The sequence below is a fragment of the Calidris pugnax genome, unplaced genomic scaffold, assembly GCF_001431845.1.
Source record: "Calidris pugnax isolate Ruff unplaced genomic scaffold, ASM143184v1 scaffold303, whole genome shotgun sequence".
NCBI classification, from domain to species: domain Eukaryota; kingdom Metazoa; phylum Chordata; class Aves; order Charadriiformes; family Scolopacidae; genus Calidris; species Calidris pugnax.
In genome coordinates this window covers 340,894-363,968 of record NW_015091087.1, presented here as the reverse complement: position 1 = coordinate 363,968, position 23,075 = coordinate 340,894, and the positions used below count along the sequence as shown (strand labels likewise).

General features: G+C 42.4%; 1 protein-coding gene across 1 annotated transcript in view; it reads right to left on the bottom strand.

Moving 5' to 3' along the window:
• Positions 1-2,718: 2,718 nt before the first annotated feature.
• RFX8 (RFX family member 8, lacking RFX DNA binding domain) overlaps positions 2,719-23,075 on the bottom strand; it is a 36,485-nt gene continuing 16,128 nt past the window's right edge. Inside the window, exons 9-16 of the mRNA XM_014957745.1 lie at positions 22,850-22,963; positions 22,071-22,221; positions 19,180-19,238; positions 14,847-15,003; positions 13,195-13,289; positions 11,923-12,037; positions 7,714-8,005; positions 2,719-2,935 (exon numbers count right to left, since the gene is read on the bottom strand). Of these exons, the coding sequence (XP_014813231.1) occupies positions 7,746-8,005; positions 11,923-12,037; positions 13,195-13,289; positions 14,847-15,003; positions 19,180-19,238; positions 22,071-22,221; positions 22,850-22,963 (951 nt within the window). The 3' untranslated portion in view covers positions 2,719-2,935; positions 7,714-7,745. The remainder of the gene's footprint in view (positions 2,936-7,713; positions 8,006-11,922; positions 12,038-13,194; positions 13,290-14,846; positions 15,004-19,179; positions 19,239-22,070; positions 22,222-22,849; positions 22,964-23,075) is intronic.

Sequence of the window (23,075 nt, the reverse complement as noted above, 5' to 3'; positions counted from 1 at the left end):
GTGGAGTCCCCTTCTTTGGAGATTTTCAAGACCCGCCTGGATGCAGTCCTGAGTGGCATGATCTGACAAGCTCTGGGTGGTCCTGCTTTGGCAGGGGAGTTGGACTAGATGATCTCTGTGGTCCCTTCCAACTCTAAAAAAAATTCAGTGAAATTCAGTGAAATGTCATGACACACACCCCCCTCCCCCCACACATACCCACCACCCCCGGTGCGGCTCGGGGACTGGTGACACACGTGGGACGAGTCACCCGCGGCGTGGGTGCAGTTTGGGGCGGATGGTGGCCCCCCTCGGGGGGGTTGCCCTGGATTTGCTTGTCGTTTGCCAGGGGAGGGGGCTCAGGAGTCCAGTGAGTGGCCTCGGGTGGGTGTCAGATGAAATAATTCTCCACGCGTGCCCCCAAAGCAAAAGGCACACGGACCCACGGCAGTAGAGACGGTGCAGTCTCTTCATTGATTAGAAAAGAGAATCCACGAGGGAGAGCGCCCACCCGAACGCTCCCCTTGCAGGGAAAGCTTCCTTTGGACCCCGGCGTGGAGCACCAGCAAGACCTCCAGTCCCAGGGAGGCAGACCTCCTTAGTTCTGGTGCTCATGGGGTTCAGTTTGACATGTAAGTACGTGGAGCAGCTATTAAATGATAGGTTTCCCGGGCAAGGTTTTAATTAGGCGAGGATTTGAATGATGGTCTTAAAGGTCCCTTCCAACCCAGGTGATTCTGTGATTCTGTATATTTGAGTTTATACCAATGACCCTGTTCAGTAAAGGCGCTTTTGCATCCTGCTCCTTTTCTGTTCTTGGCAGTAGACCCCGTCAGTATGGCAATGCAAACTCACAATTCTTTAAAATTTACGCTTGTAAAATTTCATTGCATTCATGCGTATCATTTAAGGAGTGCAGGTTTAATAGGAGACAGGGAGGAAGGAGTCTCACAGGAGCCTTTGCCTTTCACAAGGTTCTTGGATAAATCTACTAGACCTTACCTTTCCATAGAAGAACAGATCACAAGATTGGTCTGCTCTTACAACTTCTGCTTAATTGCTCCATGACAATATGCTGCATATCTAATGTAAAGTATAAAGTTTTAAAAATAAAAGTGGACTGAAATATTGTGTATTTTTAGCTTATGTTTTTCCTAGACCCTCTGTTTTGTTTTTTGTCTTCACCATAAAAACCTGAAGGAATGGTGAAAATGGATATAATTGGCCTTAAGGCCCAAATTAATTTTTTGGACTGTGAAGATACTCCCCACGGTATCTCATTTTGCAACCAAACTCTTAATCTTACCAGCAAAACCAAACACACAACTACCTGTTCCTTTAGCACCTGGCCCCATCTACATCTGCTGTAATATCACCCTTTTGAATATTGATTCCCACTTCAGTGCTTAAGCTGAGACAGAAGAATGTAGATGTAAGTGGAAAATAAATATATGTTTCCAAAACCAAAATGAGTGAAAGCTCGATAAGCTCCTGATGCTTTTCTCTAGTTCGGGAAATGTCCTTCCTTAAAATAACGGAACAGTTGTCCCTTCTTGAAATAACAGACCCTGTAGACGTGCTTTTCAAAATTATTTAAAAACCCAGTTTCCCTGGTGTTTCAGGGAAATTCCTCATGCAATCTGATGCATGCAAAATACACACTTCATACCCTGTATTTACTATTTTGTACAAATTTATTCCTGGGTTTCTCTTTATAGAGTCTTTGCTTATAGAACAAGTTCAAACAGCCTGGGTTCTGACATAAACATTATACACAACCTATTTTATTTCAGTTAATGGAGTTATCGTATCCTGAAGAAATGGGAAACAAAGCAGGACTTTTTCAAGACATAGGAATGAGTGCTAAATTCTATATGGTGGGATGGAGTTGACTTTCTTGCTAACAGCTGGTACAGTGCCATGTTTTGGGTTTGGGATGGCAACAGTGATGATAGTGCACTCATGGTTTTGGTTGTCAAAACTAAACTAATGCCTAAACTAAATTAATACTTAGGCAGTCAAATCTCTTCTGCTCCTCACACCACCCCACCAGCAAGCAGACCGGGAGTGCACAAGAAGTAGGGAGGAGACACAGCTGGAATAGCTGACCCCAACTGACCAAAGGGATATTCCACACCGTATGACATCATGCTTAGTAGATAAAGCGGGTGAAAGGAAGGGGGGGACATTTGGAGCGACAGTGTTTGTCTTCCCAAGTAACTGGTACGTGTGATGGAGCTCTGCTTTCCTGGAGATGGCTGAACACCTGCCTGCCCATGGGAAGCAGGGAGTCAATTCCTTGTTTTGCTTTGCTTGTGTGTGCAGCTCTTGTTTTACTTATTAAACTGTCTTTATCTCGACCCATGATGTTTTTCCCTTTCCCCTCCTTTTCTCCCTCTTCTCCCTGCCCTTCTGGGTGAAGGTGAAGAACTGCACGAGCAGCTGCGTGGTCCTAGCTGCTGGCTGGGGTTAAACCATGACAGCACTGCAGACACCAAGCAGCGCTGGCACAGAGTCGTTCATCAATCCTGTAGCTTCCAGATAAACTTAGCACTTCAGGTAGGCCTTCCGCTTAACTGACAAGAAAAAATACAAGAACTAGATAAAAACAAACCACAAATATTTCACATTTTTCTTCTGAAGATTTATTCAACTAAAGTCAAACAATCAAATCATGTGGCAAAATAACTGTTGCTAGCAGTTTCACATTTAGTATTTAAAAAAAAAAATAATCTTGAATTTAAGAGAATGAAAACAGTATTTCTTAAAGTTGTTTCAAAAAGTAAGAATGGTCCAGCATAAAGAATTTTCAGGTCAGGTTGGTTTTCTCTGAAGATTTGCTGTTCCTCAGAGGCAAAAATAAAGCATGTCTGTCCATCCTTTTGAGTAAGAAGTGCTTCTCTTTCGACTGGAAAATCTAACTTAGAATTCTCTCTTCCAAAATGACCCAAATGAGCTGAAAATTAGAAAAGAAACATGGCAACATTTTGACTGTAGGGACTGCAAATCCTCCTTTCTCCCTTCGTTGAATAAAAAAAGTAATCTCTGCTCTTCCCTGTTGAACCCGAGGTATTTTGCAGATACCCAACCTTATTTTACATCAATTAACCCAACAAGAGGAGCTACGCATTGGGTTTCCTCATAGGGTGACAAAGGTCTGACAGAAGGCCACATATACTTTTTAATACATCATTCACACTTCATATGTCTGCTATAAGCTCTACTATTATCTTTCAAAACAAATAGTCTCAGCCTGTCTCTCCCCCCGATGGGAACTGCTTTTTCATGCTGAAATCCTGGCTTTCTTAAAATCAGCAGAAGTTTTGCCACTGAATTTAAGCAGGGTCAAGATTTTACTCTCATTTTTTGATCATTTTAGTTAATGATTTCACTTGATCTCTGTATCCTGGATTATAGAGACCACTCAGAAGAACACTTAGCATTCCTTTAAGTGAAATAGTTAACTATGTCCTTATTTTTTTCTGCCTTTTCAACAAATCAAAGTGTTTGATTTGCTCTCTGCCAACAGAGCTATGAACAGCGTAACCTCCGTCTCTGCGCGCCCTGATTTGCAGTATATTGTGTGTTCCAGAGGTGTGGAATTGGATTAAAAGCTACAGCACGGTGCTCTGCAGATAAACCCACTGCAGGTGTGCAGTTTAATAGGATTTTAATTCGGTAACAAGTGAACAAAGAGAGGAAGCCTAGAATTGGATTTTCTCGATGAAAAAATGCTATTCGTGCTGAGAGAAAGCAACTGCAAGCTCTGTGATAAGGAATAAAGATGGGGCCAATGCTCTCTGAGCTGCACTTTTATAGATTATGGCTCGCTCAGAGCATCTTCGTTACTGCCACCAGTTTCAACAATTCCTGGTTCATACTACGTGCGTTTGGCTACAGAGCATTTAATCTGCCAGACTCCCCGTTAAGCCAGTGTGTTTAAATCTTGTATTGTCTCACTCCCCGCCCTCTACATTTTGTCATATGAAAATAACGTTTTCCTCAGGAGATGTCACCAACTTGGAATGTATTCAATCTTCATGATTATTAACAATTATTTTCATGCTTCACATTAAAAAGAAAAAAAAAATAAAAAAGATTCAGAAATGTGCTGTGCTGTTCAAACTAAAAGGAAAAATATGGTCTCTCTGCCGAGGAGTGTGATTTATATTCAGCATGAGCTAGGAATGGAGGACCAAAAACAGATGGGGAAGGAAAAGGAAGAATGAAAGTGACAACTGAAAGATCATGAAGGGATCTGCTAAGCCACAGACACATATTGATGCTGCTGATATGAGGGCAAGGTTGGGAGATTCTTTTCTGATTTCTGTTACCAGTCCTCCTTCTCATTTTTACAGGGTTTTACAGCAAAACCGAGTTTTTAGCACTAATTTCAATGAGATGAGGGTGGAGGTGTGATGAACAGATTTTTTTCCCAAGCATAACAGGCTGCAGAGAAGGTATAGAAATGCCTTGTGGGACAAGATGAAAAAGATACGGAGGTTGGTGTTGTTGGCAGGGGACGGAGTGGAGGATGGGAGCTGACAAAAGACACTGGGTCGCAGAGAGCTGCAGAGGCTGCGTGAGGTAAAGGAGTTAAAAGGAAAAATTATGAATTATACCCGTGATGCACAGAGGGGTATGTCAGGCAGCAGAAAAACGATCCAGAAAACAGCAGCGTGGCTGGTGGATGCTGCTAAGGCTGCTGAGGGTTTAGATACCCCGCAGAATGCATTGTGGACGAAGGGGGATTAGTCAGGAGCAGGGACAGATGGTTGCTTGGGAGCATGGTGATGATTTTTGGTGATCAGAAGTCGCAGAACACAGATCCTCGTGCGGTGGGAAGCTATTCAGAGGATCTACAGAGATGGTGATACAAACAAAGTGGTGGGTGATGGAGATGCTTTTGGCAGATGTGCTTTTCAGCAGCCTGTGGAGTTAGTATTGACACTCAGAGAAGGAGCCTGCATCGGTTGAGGTGGGAGCTACCACCCATTTGAAAGACACAAGTAGGCAGAAGTGCTCATTCACTCCGTCACAGCTCCTGAATCCCTTCTGAGCTGCAGTTTCAAGTTTTTCAGTTCCCTCGCAGACTGCAAACACTTGAATCACAGCAGGCTCTTACTAGACTCTCTTTTTCATATCACCATTATCAGCGTCTTGCATGTGGACTGCCAGAGTCCATCAGCTGCTGGGATCTTTCATCTCTAAGCTCTTACTACACTCTCCCAATCCTACACTTTCCCTCACATACCTTTTCTCAAATTTTCCTACTCCTCATTTCATATTTTATACTCTCCGATGCCCCTCATCCCTCACTCTAGTCAGCCTTGCTCTGTTTTTGAGATCATATACAAAATGTACAAAATACGCAAAACTGTTACACATAATTCCCCAGGGGTCAGTACAGGGTCCAGTCCTCTTCAATATACTCATGAATGACCTGGATGAAGGGATGGAATGTACCCTTAGCAAGTTTGCTGATGATACAAAATTGGGAGGGGTGGCTGACCCACCGGAAGGCTGTGCTGCCGTACAGCAAGACCTGGACAGATTAGAGAGTTGGGCGGAGAGGAACCTGATGAAATTTGACTAGGGCAAGTATAGGGTGCTGCACCTGGGGAGGAATAACCCCATGCACCAGTATAGCTTGGGGGCTGACCTGCTGGAGAGCGGCTCTGAGGAGAAAGACCTGGTCCTGGTGGACAACAGGATGACCATGAGCCAACAATGTGCCCTTGTGGCCAAGAAGGCCTATGGCATCCTGGACTGCATCAAGAAGAGTGTGACCAGCAGGTCGATAGAGGTTATCTTGCCCCTCTGCGCTGCCCTGGTGAGGCCCCATCTGGACTACTGTGTCCAGTTCTGGGCTCCCCAGTTCAAGAAGGACAGGCAACTGCTGGAGAGGGTACTACAAAGGACTATGAAGATGATTAGAGGCCTGGAGCATCTTTCTTATGAGGAAAGGCTGAGGGACTTGGGTCTTTTTGGTTTGGAGAAGAGACAACTGAAGGGGGATCTGATCAATGCTTATAAGTACTTAAAGGGAGGGTGTCAAGAGGATGGGATGAGTCTTTTTTCAGTGGTGCCCAGTGACAGGACAAGAGGAAATGGGCACAAACTTGAACATAAGAAGTTCCATCTAAACATGAGGAGGAACTTCTTCACTTTGAGGGTGGCAGAGCACTGGATCAGGCGGCCCAGAGAGGTGGTGGAGTCTCCTTCTCTGGAGACATTCAAAACCTGCCTGGACAAGTTGCTGTGCAACCTGCTCTAGGTGGACCTGCTTTAGCAGGGGTGTTGGACTAGATGATCTCCAGAGGTCCCTTCCAACCCCATATCATTCTGTGATTCTGTGATAATTATAGGCACATCACATGTACAGACAAAACCCAGGTCAAACCCTTGTCTGCTGACACTGCATAAGAGCATTGGTCATAGTGGGCCATACAAAAGAGCATACAGGCAGCACAGTGAAAGCACAAGAAGCAGGATCAGATACTGAGTAAGCTCTCTACCAGTTTATATCTCCTAATTTCAGGCCTTTGGTGGTTTAGAGATTCCTTGCTCATAGCCTGCACCCAGCTCAGTTTGGTTTTTGAGGTTAAGGCGATATGGCAGGATGGGTCATTATATTACATTTGAAAAATAACAGCTGTCAAACATGACTATCGTGTATAAATCATTCTTGATTTCCCCCCTTTGTGTCTTCTTTCTCCCTTCCAATTTTCATTGTTGAACTAGTTTTAGCATATGCTGTATTTAAAAACAAGGGTTCTCCAAGGGTCTTTATAAATAATAAAGATGTTTTTAAAACAGTCTTTTTTCAGTCCTGGTCCTGGTTTATGGAAGCTGAATACATCCTGGGAAGTGCAGGATAAACAGTAAAATAACTATAGCAGGATGAGTCTCAAAATGTAATTTTCTTTGTGAGTCTTGGTGCCATTAACATTTGTCTAGCACTTTTTTTTTCTATAAAAACACAATGTTCTCTAAGATTTAAGACAAGGGCTGTTATTGCATGGAAGAGAAATCTGAAAACAGCTAGATGCCTAATTCGTCACTTGTGTTAAGCACAGAGGCTTGATCCATCTTCCCATATGTCCTAACACAAGGACAGCCTTGCACCCTAGGAAGACTTAGACTCTCTCTTGTTTTCTGTATGTCGTCCCTTATGCTGGTAATTTTGAACCAATGGACTGACTACAGAAAGGTCTCAAGGATTTCACACTTCTGCTTGTTTTGATAAAACTAGCAGGCAGGTGGAGGAGGAAAGAGAGCCTCTTGGTGCTTCCAATAGCGAGAAAAGACCATGTCATGTACTCTCTTTTCTGATGAATAAATACATGACGTTTGGTCAGCAAGTCCACAAGCTGCTCCCAACCCACCAGAACAGCGCTGCTCTGCCTTAGACAATACTTGGGGGAATCTAAAGGAGCACTGAAAGTCTGCTGGGAACCTGAGAGAATCAGGAAACTGGTGATGAAGAGGTGGGTGGTGTGGAGATTACAATCCCTCGATGGAATTGTGGGGTGGCTGGGGAAGACGCTTTGTGGCTTGTGGTTTAGGTGACATTGGACACAGCTCCATGCAAACCTAGGTTTCATTAGTTCTGCTTTACACACACAAAAACCCCCAAACAACCACACTCCTCCCAATCCCCCCCATTTTACCCAATTTATACCCTTTTTTTTTTTTTTTAGTAATTTTCTTTGAAGTTAATGTTTATTTCACCTTGCTGCCTGTGGCTGTGTCCACCGAAAAACTCAGAACTCTGCAAAAACGTTGCTTAATCCAAAGTTATTCTGGCTCTGCATCAAAGTTATGAGAGCTGTCTGTGGAGCGTTGACTTGAGGTTGCTCCTCTGCAAAATAGCCCCAGAGATGACTGGGCTCATAAACCCACACAACACGGGGCTCGTTTTGCTTTGTGACCAGGAAACTTTCATCTCCCTCCTCCTCTATATAGGACAGGAAAATGTGAGCCACAAAATCCATGAGTAGCAAATTAAACAAATGCCAGGATCCTAGGTTGAAAGAAAAACAAAAATAATTTTAACATCCTCTTCATTTGCTTATCTTCATGATGTGTTCTTTTTTGAAGGGCTTCATTATGGTAATGGACTAAAGTAGCAGACTAGCACTCATCAATCAGTACTTACAGAATTATGTACTTCCAAATATCACAGCGAAAGAGGCACCAACTGCAGATTTTAAACATAAGCAGAAGCCTTTTCCCCTTATTTTAGCTAGAGAGGAAAGCGTACTTGTGTTTAGTCGCAGTCCTGTCCAAGTTCTTCCCCCACATTCACTGCTACTAAAAGGCTTATCAACAACCACATTTCATCCCTATTCCACCTCTTCCCAAGCAAACTCTCCTGCAGTTTGACATGCATGACGTCTGCATGTCTCATACCTATGACATTAAAAGGCTTTCTGGGCAGCTTGGGACATAACTGCCTGAAGCCAAGAGAGACGCACTGAGGCCATTGACTTTTGAATCACAACTTGGTTGAAAGCCCTTAGAGTAAAGAGCAGGTCTTCTTCCATACCATAAATATTCATAGCAATTCATCAGGTAATTCATAACCTCTGCATCCCACAAAAATGTTTACATGGACATCAACAAAGAGACACTGCCAATTTATATGAACGACCAAGCTTTACAGAGCTTTAAAAATGAAAAATACTGCCTCTTTTGATGTTATATGTGTCTGAGAAGCTGCTGCTTCTCCTGTTTGTCCTTTTGTGCATCTTTAAATTATAGTGGAATATATAGTGGAAGCACTTGCTTATCTATGGGACAAGGAAAAAGACTTTTATACTTTGAGTTCAAACTATATAGACCTAACGTTCGAAGTCCACAAGCGTTTCTAACAATCTTACAGATGTTTTCAACACATTCAGTAAGAGTAAGCATGAAGCAAAAGCTACCACTCCAGTTGTCTCTTGGGATAATGCAGAGGGACACAGATTTGAAGAGGTGGTAGGTTGAAGCAGCTTGCTTTCCAAAGAGGAATGCACAGGTCACTCTCCACCCTGTGTTGCTCAGCAATACATCCCTGAATGCCTCCAAAGGGAGACCAGCAAAGGAAATGGAGGTGGGCCAGCTGACGTGAGACTCTAGGATGGAGATATGTAGAGGCACATGTGCTGGAGAAGAGGTGGAGCTGAAAGAGCTGTAGAGGTCCCGTTATCCCTGATTGCTGTAGCACACTTGTTCCTTGCTGCCTTACAGGGGAACAACTGCACAGTTCCTCCCATCACACTTGGCCATCACCCATGTGGAGGCTGGGCTAGAAAAGAGTAAAAGTCAATCTTAAACTCAGAGGTGTGTGTATGCCAGCATATTATATGTGACAGATGTACCAACCTCCAAGGCAAGAGCCCTGGACAGAAGTAAGTTTGGGTTTAGTTACTGGTATGTGGCTTATTTTAAGTCTTATGAGGAGAGTCTGAGGGAGCTGGGGTTGTTCAGCCTGGAGAAGAGGAGGCTGAGGGGAGACCTTATTGCTCTCTACAACTCTCTGAAAGGAGGGTGTAGAGAGGTGGGGGTCGGTCTCTTCTCCCAAGTCACAGGCGACAGGACGAGAGGAAATGGCCTCAAGTTACGCCAGGGGAGGTTCAGGCTGGATATTAGGAAAAATTTTTTCACCTAAAGGGTTATCAGACATTGGAATGGGCTGCCCAGGGAGGTGGTTGAGGCACCATCCCTGGAGGTGTTCAAAAGACAGGTTGATGTAGTGCTGGGAGGTATGGTTTAGTGATGGTGATGCTTCTTGTTTGTTGTGCGGGTGTCTGTTTTTGTCAGTTAGGTTGACGGTTGGACAAGATGATCTTTCAGGTCCCTTCCAACCTAGAAGATTCTGTGATTCTGTGATTTTGGAGGGAGGCATACTGCATTAACATGACATTCACACGTTTCCCTAAGTTATTGTGTTTCCTTAGTGTGGATGCTACATATTTCCACTTGCAAGCTGCCCAACACTCCTGCAAGAAATGTTGAGATTTAAGAAATTTCTGAAAAGCAATGACCCTGAGTACAGAACTTTTACACCAGACGGCTTGTTAATATATCAGTTCCAGCCTTCTCCACTAAAACTTGAAATCCTACTGGAATAGAAACATGGGAAAGAAGGGACACTGTTAGATCATATAGTCAACATCTTAAAAAAATTAAGAAAGAAGATAATTATCAAATTCATTGGAGCATCACAGGGAAAGGTTAAAGGATATTTTTTAAGTCTCTCATACGTGAGAATAAATTCGGTCTTAGGGCTACAAAAGTATATTGGGAAAACTGTCATAAGTGGGATAAAACCACAATTTGTAACTCATTTAAGGAAGGCTCAGCAGAGGAAGGGATGCTCTCCATCAGTTGTGTCCCCAACCACCACCAACTGCAGAACAGGGAGGCAATTCATTAAGCTCTTCTTGTGGTAGAAAGAGGGAAGAGGATTTCATCATCATGGGGAATTTCAATAAACATTATGCTTCCAGTCCTGTTCTTGGAATTCATTCCTAATTTTCTTATTGCTCAAAATATTGCATCTAACATTGGAAAGTTTTGTGCGGAACTCCTCTGGAGAGAGAGAAAGGAATTAATATTTTTTTATTACTGTAATGCAACAGCTGATGGACAAGGGACCCTACTGTGCTGTGCTCCCTGCAGACACAGAACAAAACTCTGATCCTGCTCCAGAGAGTTTGCAATCTAAATATAAGGCAAAAGGTAGCAGCTAGATGCAGAAAAAGGGGGCACACATACGTGCACAAACACCGACATTAGCAGGGGAAGAATACAGAAGAATACAAAAGGCAACAACCTTAACACACTCCTCTGTTAAGTCTTTGTAGGAGACACATGAAAGTACAGTTTTGAAGGGGAATTTGAAAGAAGATAATGAGGTTTTCTTTGGCTATTTGTGTGAAGCCTCACCCGACAGAAGAGGAAAAAATATGAAGGTGCTCCTTTGAAAATCTGAAAAACGGTTCATGCCGTTTGGGATCAGATGCTGCTCACAGGAGACTGTGCATTTCTGCAGAAGGAATAATAGAGAGCAAGCCTCTGGAAGGTTTTACAAATGAAGAGAAAGGTAGGTTGGGTTGATGAAATATAGCAATGGAAAGGGAGTGAACTGATTCAAGACATGGTTGTATGACTTCAAGCCACTTCACTTTGAGTGACTGTGACTGCACAGACCCTTCGCTTCTCTTGCCTTGCACTAGCTTGATAGCTCAGACCCCTAAAACAGAGAAAACTAACCCAGCTAAAGGAATGACTGGTTTTCGGTTAGTCTGACACCTAAAACAGGCTTGCTGCTGGCTAGGCAAGCACTTATGTCAGTGTAAGGCATAAGGAGAAGGAGCATACAGCTGTTGTCAGAGGAACTGCTTTTTTGACAAGTAGTTATCACAGTGGCTCTGATCTGGCTGCATTATACAGAAAGAACTTGAAGGACTAGGAGCTATCACTAGAGAGATCTGGAGTTTTTATGGTTTGGAATATTAGTGACTCCAGCTCTCCAGCAGACCCTTCTGCTGGGGTGTGCAGGTCCTGGAGGGAAGGAAAGCAGAGGCTGATGCCTCAGGCTGCTGTTCCCCATCTTTCCACAGACAAATGATGGCTTCTGCCGAAAGAGGGAGTCCTGCCCTTCCCACCATCTCCAGCTGCACGCTCCTACTTTCCTCCCTTCCGAACACCCTAGAGTTTGAATCAGAAAACAAATATGGTTGAAAACTAATCGTTTCATTTCCTTGACCTGGCTAGCCACATCTCCAGGTGAATGGAGCTGCTTGATGCAAGGAAGGGAGTAAGAAGAAGTGATGCCTTTGGTGACTGTAGCATAAATTTATGTCAATTAAAATTAAAATAAGCTGGTGCCTCTGCCGTCTCAGGACACACAGGGACACGTGAGTTGAGAGTCTCCGAGTTCCTACTCACCAAAACTGTCTGCATAGTTGAGGGTCAAAGCCTTGCTTATTGCAGTCAGTAGGAAGCTCCATCTCAACTGGAAATCTGATGCCACTTTTCTCAACTCCTCTTTACTCCTGCTTGGCTGCAGATAGAGAAAAAAATTGCCTTATGATAAAGTTGGTTAAAAGATTTCCTCATTGTGTTGCAGTTTCTTGTATTTCCCTATACAAACTGCATGCAAAGGATGAACAAGCAGGTTTTTTTTCTTAGAATCCTGAAATAACTCAGGTTGAAAGGGATTTTTAGACATCATCTAATCCAACCTCTTACTCAAAGCATGGCCAGTTTAGTTCAGGCCTTGTCCAGCCAAGTTCCGAATAGCTCCAGAATGTAGATTCCACAGCCTTTCTGGGTAACATTTTTCCATGCTTAACAACTTTCATGGTATTTTTTTTCTTTTTATCTATTGGAAATTTTCTTTGCTGCAACTTGTGTCTATTGTCCTATGCCCCACAACTGTCAATCCCCAGGAAAAGTCCTGGTCCACCTTCCCTGTACCTTCCCATAAGGTAACTGGGTGTTCTGTGAGATGAAGGCACCACAGAACTGCAAAGTACTAATCTTAATTTTTTTTTTTTTTTTAAAGAAATAATCAAGCTAAATAAGTACATTTTACCCTGTTTCTTCAGAAAAGGGGAAAAAAGACTTCAACCATTTCCCAGACCCAAATTAATTGGTCTGGCAACCAACCAAATGCAGTGGTGCCATCAAGCTACTGCTAATTCTGAATCAGTGGCGGAACTGGGGTGGTAGAGTTGGCAACCTATGGGAAGGTACGTACGTGAGGATGATCATACATGAATTTTTCACAAGAGCTAGAGACACTAGTAGAAATTATCACTCTCCTACCACCTCCTAAAAGTCAACAGTTTAATGAATCAATGATTTCAGGAATCATGAAGTGTTCTCTTTATTTTACTAACATTTTTGTACTGAATTTTGGTTTATTAGGGACTGTTATAGTATGTGTCTATGAAATGAGAGCAGATACTGAAACTGCCTGAGTGGATATATGCACAGAAACATGCTTGTAGTTGTTTGCACAGATGGAATTTTTGTATGCCAATTAATTCCCCCTTTTTTTCTGCAGCATGCATAAATTGTATTTATGCAAATCTGCAGTCTGGTCAGGTTGCTAGTGTACAATGGAGCTCTTGCAGACTAGTGACAGTCAGCATGTAGCAGGATAAATGATGTGATCCATCTTTCATTTCTGAAATTATTAAATTGATTTTATACCTCAATGACAAAAGCCTGAAGATTTGAAGACACACAGTTCAGGAGAACCCGAATATCTGTGGAAGGTGTCAGCAAAGACATTAAGTCATTCAAACCTATGAAATATAGAAGGGAGATCATTACTTGAAGTGATTGGCTTGCTTTTTGTTTGATACAGTTTTTAGAGCTTATTCCTTTTATCTTTAGCTTAAAATATAGACACGTGTTTATAGCATTTTGATTAATACAATTATACTATTCCTTTAGTGGGCAATAGTTTCCTACTTTGAAATTAGTCAGAATTCATGTTTATGTCCATTTCCACCATATCTGTACTGACCTGGTCATCATGGCAAAGGTGGCAAGAAGAAACACTTCCAATGTGAAAGCTGGAATTCGGTTATATGCAATATCAACTTACTTATCTGAGACGATTTTATGTGGTTGAGGAAAAAAAAAATGGTTTGGGAGGGGGGAGAAAACAGTTTTAAGCCAATATCAGAAAATACAGACCAACAGAAATATATATATAATATTGCCACATATCAGTACAGTTGTTTGCCCAAAAAATTGGAACCTACTGCCCAGTGCCAAAAGTTACATTGTTATGGCACCTCTCTGAATTTATACCCTTCTAATTGAGTCATCTCCTTTCAAGATGGCATATAGATAGGGTATGTTAAAACCTTGCTTATTATAAGCAGCAATTTGGAAAAGCAATGAAAACAGAGAATACAATGAGAGAATACATCTTGGGAAGAATAAGACTATCATTAATATAATGAGCAAATGTAATAAAAGCATTCTGCACAGTGTTGATTTTAAGCCATATGTAAATGTTATTTAAATGGTTCTCCTGATGGTTCTGTGAAAAAGGCAAATTATTATTACCACTGAAAGCCATCACAGAAAGGCTGTGGCACATCTCTTGTCATCGAGCGAGTCGGTGGCCAGCCAGGAACAAAGAGCTGAGGTTTCCCCCCATCAGTTCTGTGCACAGCCTCATCCAACTTGCTTGTCTCTTGCTAATAATTTAAATAGCAGCCCATTAATCTAAAAATTAACTTGCCATTATGCTTCCATCTCTTTTCATTAGGCTGGCAAATGTATTATGTCATGGCTGCATACAAACGGCACATTTTATTGTTTACAGCAGCACATCGATTCCACAGGCCTCAATGCAGCGAAAGGCCACGTAGGCCGAAAGGCCAATAGTCCTTGTCCAGTTCAGCACACAGCATTTTAAAATCTGGCCACAAGAAATTATTTGCTGTACTTTGACTAATAACAGAGGAAAATGTGAAATGCAACTCTTGGAAACTTCTCTTTTTTTTTTGTCAAAGAAAAAGGTAAAAAATTAATATCCCTGTTTGTCAACCTTATTCTAGAAGATACAGCATTTAGTAACACAAACCCTACTCCCGCTGCCGTAGAAAGCTGTAAGAGAGAGTCAGAATGGAAAGCCTTTCATTCTTAACCTTTAAAGTTAAAAGGATAATATTACATGCTCCATTCTCAATTTTATTGGCTCTTTTCCAGTACTTCGGGTTATGGCAAGACTGTAATTTCCATTACGGCAGATACCATGAATAAACAAGAGGAAATGCAGGAGCTTTAACAATGGCAAGCAAGGGCTTAAGTGGATAGACAAAACACAGGAAAAAAAATATTACATTTGAGTTCTATGTCGTTCTGCAGCTCCTCCGGATTCCTAAACTTCATTTGAAAGAGGTTTCCAGGCACATCCAGGAATCCCTGGTTGATGACAGCGTGCAAGTCTGATCGCAGAACAGTGACTTTGCTGTTGCTGTTCAAGACTGTTCTCATTGTCTATAGAGAATAAGAAAACAGTTAATGCCTTTCATTTTCTCAAGCCCTTAACTCAGTCAAAAAGCTTCCCTTATTCAGTACCAGACTTTATATAACCAGTCTCCAAATTAGGATGGGGCCGGGGGGGGGGGAGAAATAAATCAAAGGAGATGAATTTTAAGTTGTCTTCAAAAGTTTTTTGTTCTGGGAGATATTCCTTTCAATGACACTCTGTGTTGCTGTCTGTGATGGAGCGGACAAGGCTAACATGCCTGAAGTATCTGGGCAATTGGTTTTGCCTAGAGTTGTTACAGTTATGCCAAATAACAGTATTTTGTCTAAAACGTGGAATGGTGTATCAGGGCTGACATTCCCTCGGTGTTACCTGTCCGTTGTACATGTTTCAATTACATTTGAAGGCAAGTTTTCTCAAGTAGCCCAAACCTCTGAGAAGGTAAAAAATAACATAAGAAATGTGGTGTTAATTTAAACAATATTGGTTGGGATTTTATCCCATTAATCTGCTTATGAATCATTTGTGAATGAATATGGCTTCGTATCTGTCCCATAAAGTATTGCTCACAGAGATATTGCAAACAATGTTCACCCTAACATTTTATCCTCATCTCTTAACTTTTTTTTTTTTTTAATTTGATTGCTAATATCAAACAGTATTGCTTCAGATTCTTGATGTAATGATGAAAACAGTGAAGGAAATTAAACCTGAATCCATTAAAATTTGCTAATCCATACATTTAGTCTCTCACTTCTATACTGAAAACAGTAGGATCCTAAAGCCTTTGTTGAATTTTGGGCATTTATATTAATAATCCATGTCCATTTTGGCCTTCCAGATGAAAAAATATTTTTTATAAAAAAACCTTCAAGATTCATAAACACTTTAACAAATCCCATTCAGCAGGTGCTTACTACGACCCCACAAACAGCAGCAAATGCAGCTGCCCATTTGTTTGCAGCATCATTCCCCAATCTGGCCATATTTCTTTGTCGCCATTCTGCTAGCTTTACTGAAGTACCAAAAGCTCTCTGATTCTCGCTTGCTAATTCCCTTCAGCTAAGTTAAAGACAAAGTCTTGGAGCTTCCAGCGTCAGAAGAAGAGCTGCTGCTTGCAACAACAACCCCAGGTGTGCGCAGGGTCAGTACGCCGCCAACACCCAGCTCCATGCCCCAGTGGTTCAGACTAGTCCCTTTCGATATTGCCCTTCACCGTACTAAAACTAATGCTCTAAATGACTGAGAGTCAACTCCGACAGCACTTAAATAACAGCTTACCAGAGGCAGGAATCAGCCCCAAGAAATGACAAGCAGCATATTCACATTCCTTTCTCGCGGGGAATTTGCACCTTTTTATGCTCTAATTACTTCTGCATGTCCAGGTAGTAGCAGCTGTCAGCCAGCTTTATCTACACATGATGGAAAAGTTGCTTTTTTTTTTTTTTCCTTTTAAATGCTGACCGTGCCAAAATCGTTCCTATTTTCTCACCAGGTGGTTAAATTATTGCAAAGCATTCTACAAGGGTCGGTATGGTTACACCGTTCAGAGGCTGCAGCTGCACAGCTCCTCCGCAGTGCTTCTCATTAAGAGCTCTCTCACCTGCTTTGGCCATCAGTTTCTAGTTGAAATTCCAGGTGCATTTTAGACAGAGAAAACTGAGAAGGATGATTAGAAATATCAAATTACTCCTATGTGAGAAGATGAGATAAACTTCAGCTTCGGATAGAAATGAGTGAGGAAGGATGTGAAGGGGATTTGCAGGGAGAACCGCAGGAAGAAGGGTAGAAATTTTAAAATGATAACTTATTTTTTCACACACCAAATAATCAAACCCTGGAACCTCAAGAGGTTGTGGATACAAAAATCAGGCTACTAAATACCAAAATGTGGGTATGACCTTCATCTTGGGTTGCTGGAATCCAGGAGAGTACAATGGAGGAGTGAGGTATCACTTGCTCTACTCATACACACTTCCTATGAGCATCTGATGAGGGGCACCAGCGGAAATGGGATACCAGTCCACACAAGCCTAGGATCGGGTCTGACTAAAACACTCAGCCATCCTTTCTGAGGGATGTCCACACCACCATGAAGCAGCTGCATGTTTCTCACAAGCTGAAAATTTTGAACAAACACCTGTGGTGTTCAGCTAACCATTTTCTGGTGTGTGTTGGACAGGGGGATGCGTTTGCAGGGGAATTTTCAGCTGGCGTTTGTTTCCTACCGTGTTTTGCTGGAGCCCCATATCTGTGACTTTGGCAAGATCTCTAAAAGAAGTTGTAATAGAGTCTATGTGACCGCTGAGAGATTACAGGGATGCTCATTTACAAAACTTATATAATTTCACTTATTGAAACTATTGTTTTTAAATTGCCGATGGGACTAATCGTCAGATGCACTGGAACTCCTTTGCCTTTCCCTTGTATTTTAAGGAGGCTCTAGAGAAGGTGCAAACATCATTTGCTTGTGAGAACAGTGCCAAGAGCTTGTTAGCTTGAACAAGAACCAGGCTCAGAATGTGCTCAGCTGTAACCATGAACCCCATTCTCGGGTCTACGAGGTTCACTTTGTGGTGGTTAAATGGTGTAAAGGGGATGTGGAGCAGCCAGAGGCTGCCGCTAGAGAATTTGCCCCTGATTCGCCTCTCTTGCCCTAAATCTTGAGGGTGCAAATTCAGTGTTGATTCTCTGCAGCTTTTCCGCATGTTAGGAACAGGCAGAGAAGAAGCAAAAAGCTGCAGCCAGCCCCTTGACATGGTGGATAGAGCACAAGAAGGATGATGTAAAGTCTGAGTACACAAATAAAAAGCAAATTCCTGGGAATAGCTGGCGCTTGCAGTCTTGCTGGATCATGTCCTTCGATGCATAAGAAGCAATGTTTAGAAGCACATGAAGCTGAGCTTTTCAAGTATTTAGTATCTACAAGGGCTGCTGCAGTAAATGGGAACTGCGGGTGTTTGGCACCTCCCAGAAGTCAACCTTTTGCCTGTGTTAACACACCTATGCATGTTTGTGCATCATTATAATTTTTAAAACATTTTTAAAGTGAGGTGTGTCTTTTGTGAGTTGCTGCTGCTGAGTTTTCCCATAAAGAGAGGCCACGTTTATTAAGAAAGAATGTGACACTGCCATGCAGTTCATGAAGCCACAGTTCCCTTCCTTCTCTTTATTGTGGGGACACATTGCAGTGATTTGAGCCAGGTGGCATGTTGGGAAAATCTTGTAGGAGACAATATACCACCTTTTGTCTTCTGCTTCCTTCCCCATTTGTGACCTGTCTGTCCTATTGTGGCCTGGACTGCCTCAAAAGCCAAGGTTTTGGAAGAACACCAATGGAAGGAAGGCTGCAGGGAGAGTAAAGCTCCTCGTAATAACACAGCAATGAATAAGTACAGGCTAATGAAACAATTTACTTTGCAGTGTTCAGAGGGTTAAAAATGCAGCTCCTGGATGCATCTCCTTTGTCCCTGTAGCTGAGAAGAATGATACCGTAGAGCAAAAAGCAGGCACGGATGTTAATCGTTTAGAGACACTTTTGCCTCTTTCTTCCCAAGGAGAAAAGCCAGTCTGAGTGATGACCCTGCGCAGGAAAGTTCAGAGGATGCTTCCCTGCAGTACTCCTTCCAACACCATCTGGTCAGAGGATGGAGAAGATTTTGTCAGCTGATCCCTGGAATCCATAAGAAAGGTGAGGGTTTTGTGCCCTTATAGACCTCACACCCTGCTCCCTGACCATGGAGCTTCTCTGCAGATGGCATATTAGTGGTTTCCCTTGTGCAGGCTGCTGTACCATTCCTCAGAGAGAGTGGTCAGGATGCTATGCAAAACCAATTTTAGAATAACTCCAGCATGTGCTATTGAACTGGCTTTTGCATGGCTGGGTGAAGATACTGGAAACTGTCATCTGAGCCTTCCAGCTCCTGTGTTCTCTCTGTGGGGGCCATTGACCATATCTCAGAGGCTTTCACAGAATCCAGAGGGAGGAAAAGACCCCCTCAGCATACTTATGGTGTGGGAAGAGATGGGTAGGAGGGTGAGAGTTATTTGGACCACGGTCAGTATACAAATAATATCATCTGTGCTGCTGCTGTTATCCTACAATGGAGCAGCTCATTAGTAGTCCAAACTGCTTGAGTAAATGAGATGCCCACCTTTTTTGTTTCATGGATTCTGGAACATACCTTGGCCATGTTAGAAAGGTCTGTCTTTCTCCTGAGTCTTTTTATAAACACTGTAACTTCTGTTAAAGAAGAAGAGGCATATGTTTCATATCATTAATATTTTACAGTCTAAAGATGTTAATGAAGGAAGGTCTTTTATGTTAGAAAGTAGATCCCTAGGGGAGAAACAGGCTAATGAAGGGCACGGCGGGGGCACTGAGCCAGCACTACAGGCTGGGCTGGGGACCCTTGCGGTTTAAGGCTGGCAAGCAGAAGCTGCCCAGGCCACCACTCTTCCTTCACTGCAAAGCTCTTAACCCAAGACACACAGGAAAGATACTTCCAACATTTTTTTTTTACATTAAATATTTCTCAAACAAGTCTAATACTCTTACATGTATGGTTTAAGATGAATGAAAGCAACATTAATTCTAAACCTCCTGTGTTTTGTTTAGAGGGATTATGTTTCCACCTCCATGCATCTATAATTCTGCAGGACTATTAATAGGATTTGGTTTATTTGGTTCTATTTTCTCCTGTTTATATTATGTTGCAATTATGACAAGCATGGTCCAGTAATATAATTTTTAAGAATAAAATATAAAATAACTGATTCTTAGTTGCATAAGTATAAAGCAATTTAGAAAGTTCTGTATACAGGCAATGATTTTCAAGTGAAAATTTCTGTTTCCCTGAAGTTCTTATAAATCAGAAAGACCAGGGTGTGTATACAAAGGATCACAGCTGAATAATTACATATACTTCCATTCACACACATGTTGAAAACACATTCCTAAATTTGCTCTATCAAGCATTCAAATACAGGAAACTTAAATGCCTCTGCGCATATGCATGTAGCATGGGGAATAAAACAAAGGACTTAGAGAAATGCACACACCTGCTGGACTCTGATCTTATTGGCATCATGGAGACATGGTGGGATGGCTGCTATGACTGGTGTGTTGGAACGGAAGGAGACGGGCTCTTCAGGAAGAAGAGGCAGGGGAGACAAGGAGGGAGTATCGCCCTGCGTGTCAATGACCAGCTGGAGTGCATGGGAGTTCTGTCTGGGGATGGATGAGAGACGACTGAGAGCTTATGGGTCAGGATTAGAGGGAGGGCAGGGACAGGTGATGTTACAGTGAGGGTCTGCTACAGGCCACCTGACCAGGAAGACCAAGCAAAATGAGCATAGACAGAAAGGAGCAGCCTCATTTTCACAAATGCTGGCCCTCATGGGGGACTTCAACCACCCCGATATCTGTTGGAGGGACAACAAAGCAGGGCCTAAGCAATCCAGGATGTTCCTGGATAGTGGGATTGAGTGCACACTCAGCACATTTGCGGAGGACACCAAGCTATCTGGTACGGTTGACAAACTGGAGAGAAGGGATGCCATCTAGAGGGACCTGGACAGGCTTGAGAGGTGGGCCCATGCAAACCTCATGAAGTTCAACCAGGCCAAGTGCAAGATCCTGTACATGGGCCAGGGCAATCCCAAGCACAAATACAGACTGGGTGGAGGATGGATTGGGAGCAGCCCTAAGGAGAAGGATTTGGGGGTGTTGGTTGATGAGAAGCTCAACATGACCCAGCAATGTGCACTTGCAGCCCAGAAAGCCAACCATATCCTGAGCTACATCAAAAGAAGCATGGCCAGCAGGTCGAGGGAGGTGCCCCTCTGCTCCACTCTGGTGAAAACCCACCTACAGTACTGCATCCAGCTCCGGGGGCCCCCAACATAAAAAGGACATGGACCTGTTGGAACAACTCCAGGGGAGGGCCACGAAGATGGTCAGAGGGCTGGAGCACCTCTCCTATGAGGACAGGCTGAGAGAGTTGGGGTTGTTCAGCCTGTAGAAGAGAAGGCTCCAGGGAGACCTTATAGCAGCCTTCCAGTACCTAAAGGGGGCCTACAGGAGAGATGGGGAGGGACTCTTTATCAGGGAATGTAGTTATAGGATGAGAGGTGACGGTTTTAAACTGAAAGAGCGGAGACTTAGATTAGACGTTGGGAAGAAATTCTTTCCTGTGAGGGTGGTGAGGCACTGGAACAGGTTGCCCAGAGAAGTTGTGGATGTGGAATCCCTGGAATTGTTCAAGCCTAGGCTGGATGGGGCTTTGAACAACCTGGTGGGAGGTGTCCCTGCCCATGTCAGGGGGTTGGACTAGATGGTCTTCAAGGTCCCTTCCAACCCAAACCATTCTATGATTCTATGATAATGTCGGAATTAAGACTGTCTGCAAGTCTTCCTTGAGCATATGAATGCTAATGCAATCTTTTGTCTACTCAGGAGTCCTGCTTTGCCACTGAGGAGCTGGTCTTCCCTCAGTGAACAACTGAGCAACATTATGTTTTACCCAGAATATTCAGCGTCATATGTAACTATATGTACACGTGTACTTATTTACAAACACCCATATATACCCACACCTTTGTATAGTACAGATTTTTTCAAATCCTCCTCTAATGACAGTCATAGTTTCCTTATGGGACTATGGCTTTTTTCCCCTTTATATTGATGTGCACTGTAGCCATTAATTAATTTATCTGCATAAAGCTACTTGCCAGGTGAAGAGGCAGAACAATACCTAAATTTCAGAGGGCAGACTGCACATTATTCAGCTATCTACACAGCTAAAGCGATCACGGCAAGAGACAGATCTTTAAAAAGATTCAAGTACACTTTAATTTACCATGAATTAGGAACAAATTTGGCTTAAGTTTGTTCTCAAACATTATCTGAGCCTGTTTACTTTTAACTGTATCCCAACTAGCTCTAGTCTTCACTATTGTCAAAGTTACATCAGCTAAAATAAAAAAAAATTTCTTTAAGAGTCTTGTAACACAATCTTCTCTGCAGTTTAAGCAAATACTCTTTTATGAAAATCTCTCTATTACTCAAACATACCTTTAGATTTGGATGCTTGGAGCGGTAATGGAAACCCTTTCAAAGCATTAAGCAGCCAAAGTTCAACATTTTTACTGAACAATCTGATTGACTGCATGTGTTCCACAGGTACCTCCTCTAGGAAATCATGAAACAGGATGTTCTCCATTACCTAGAATACAAATTCATGGAGCTCCACAATTGGTGTACTACAGATATTTACAACAGCATGAAACAAAATTGTATTAATAGCTTAAATGTAAATGTAAAAAGCCCATTCTTTTTCTTCCAATTAAGCAATAGTTAAGCTACATTAATTAGCAGAAGGAAAAGGATTCTAACAATAAACATTGTACCCTGAATTAATTAGTAAACACTACTTAATGAACTGCTGTGAATAAGAAGCAAATTATTTTGATCAGAAAACTGCATATTTCTATGTGGAAAGTCACTGAGAAATGCAGTAGCGTTCTTAAAGGAAAAATAGCTCTCATAATTTGGAAAACAGTTGTCAGTCAGAATTTCAGTCACATAACCTTATGCCAGAACCACAGACCACATTTATAACAGCATATTCCATGGATATTAGGGAACTTTCAAAAGAATATATAGGAACAAAATGGAAGTTATCTCAAATTCCACTGGCTCCTTGAAAAATCCCAAAGAAGCCAAAGAACAGACTCGAGGCACAAACGAAAATCCCACATAAGAAACAGCTGGCCCTTCTCCTCAGGTAGAAGTACCAAAAAGACACAAACACGTAATAACATAATGACAACAAACAAGTGTGTCTACAGTACCTTGAATAGCTGCCTATCATAGCTTTTGAACATCTGGCACACATCTGGCATGGACATCAGTGCTATTCTTTCAGGCTGCAGAGACCTCCAGAATGACATGATACAGGCTTCCACCTGTCACACAAAGTCCTTTATGAATTTTCACTGGTTTCACGCTTGTGAAATGTGAAGTGTAATTCAGTAAAACAACACACAGAAGCACAGAAGCAAAAGAATGACCATGGAG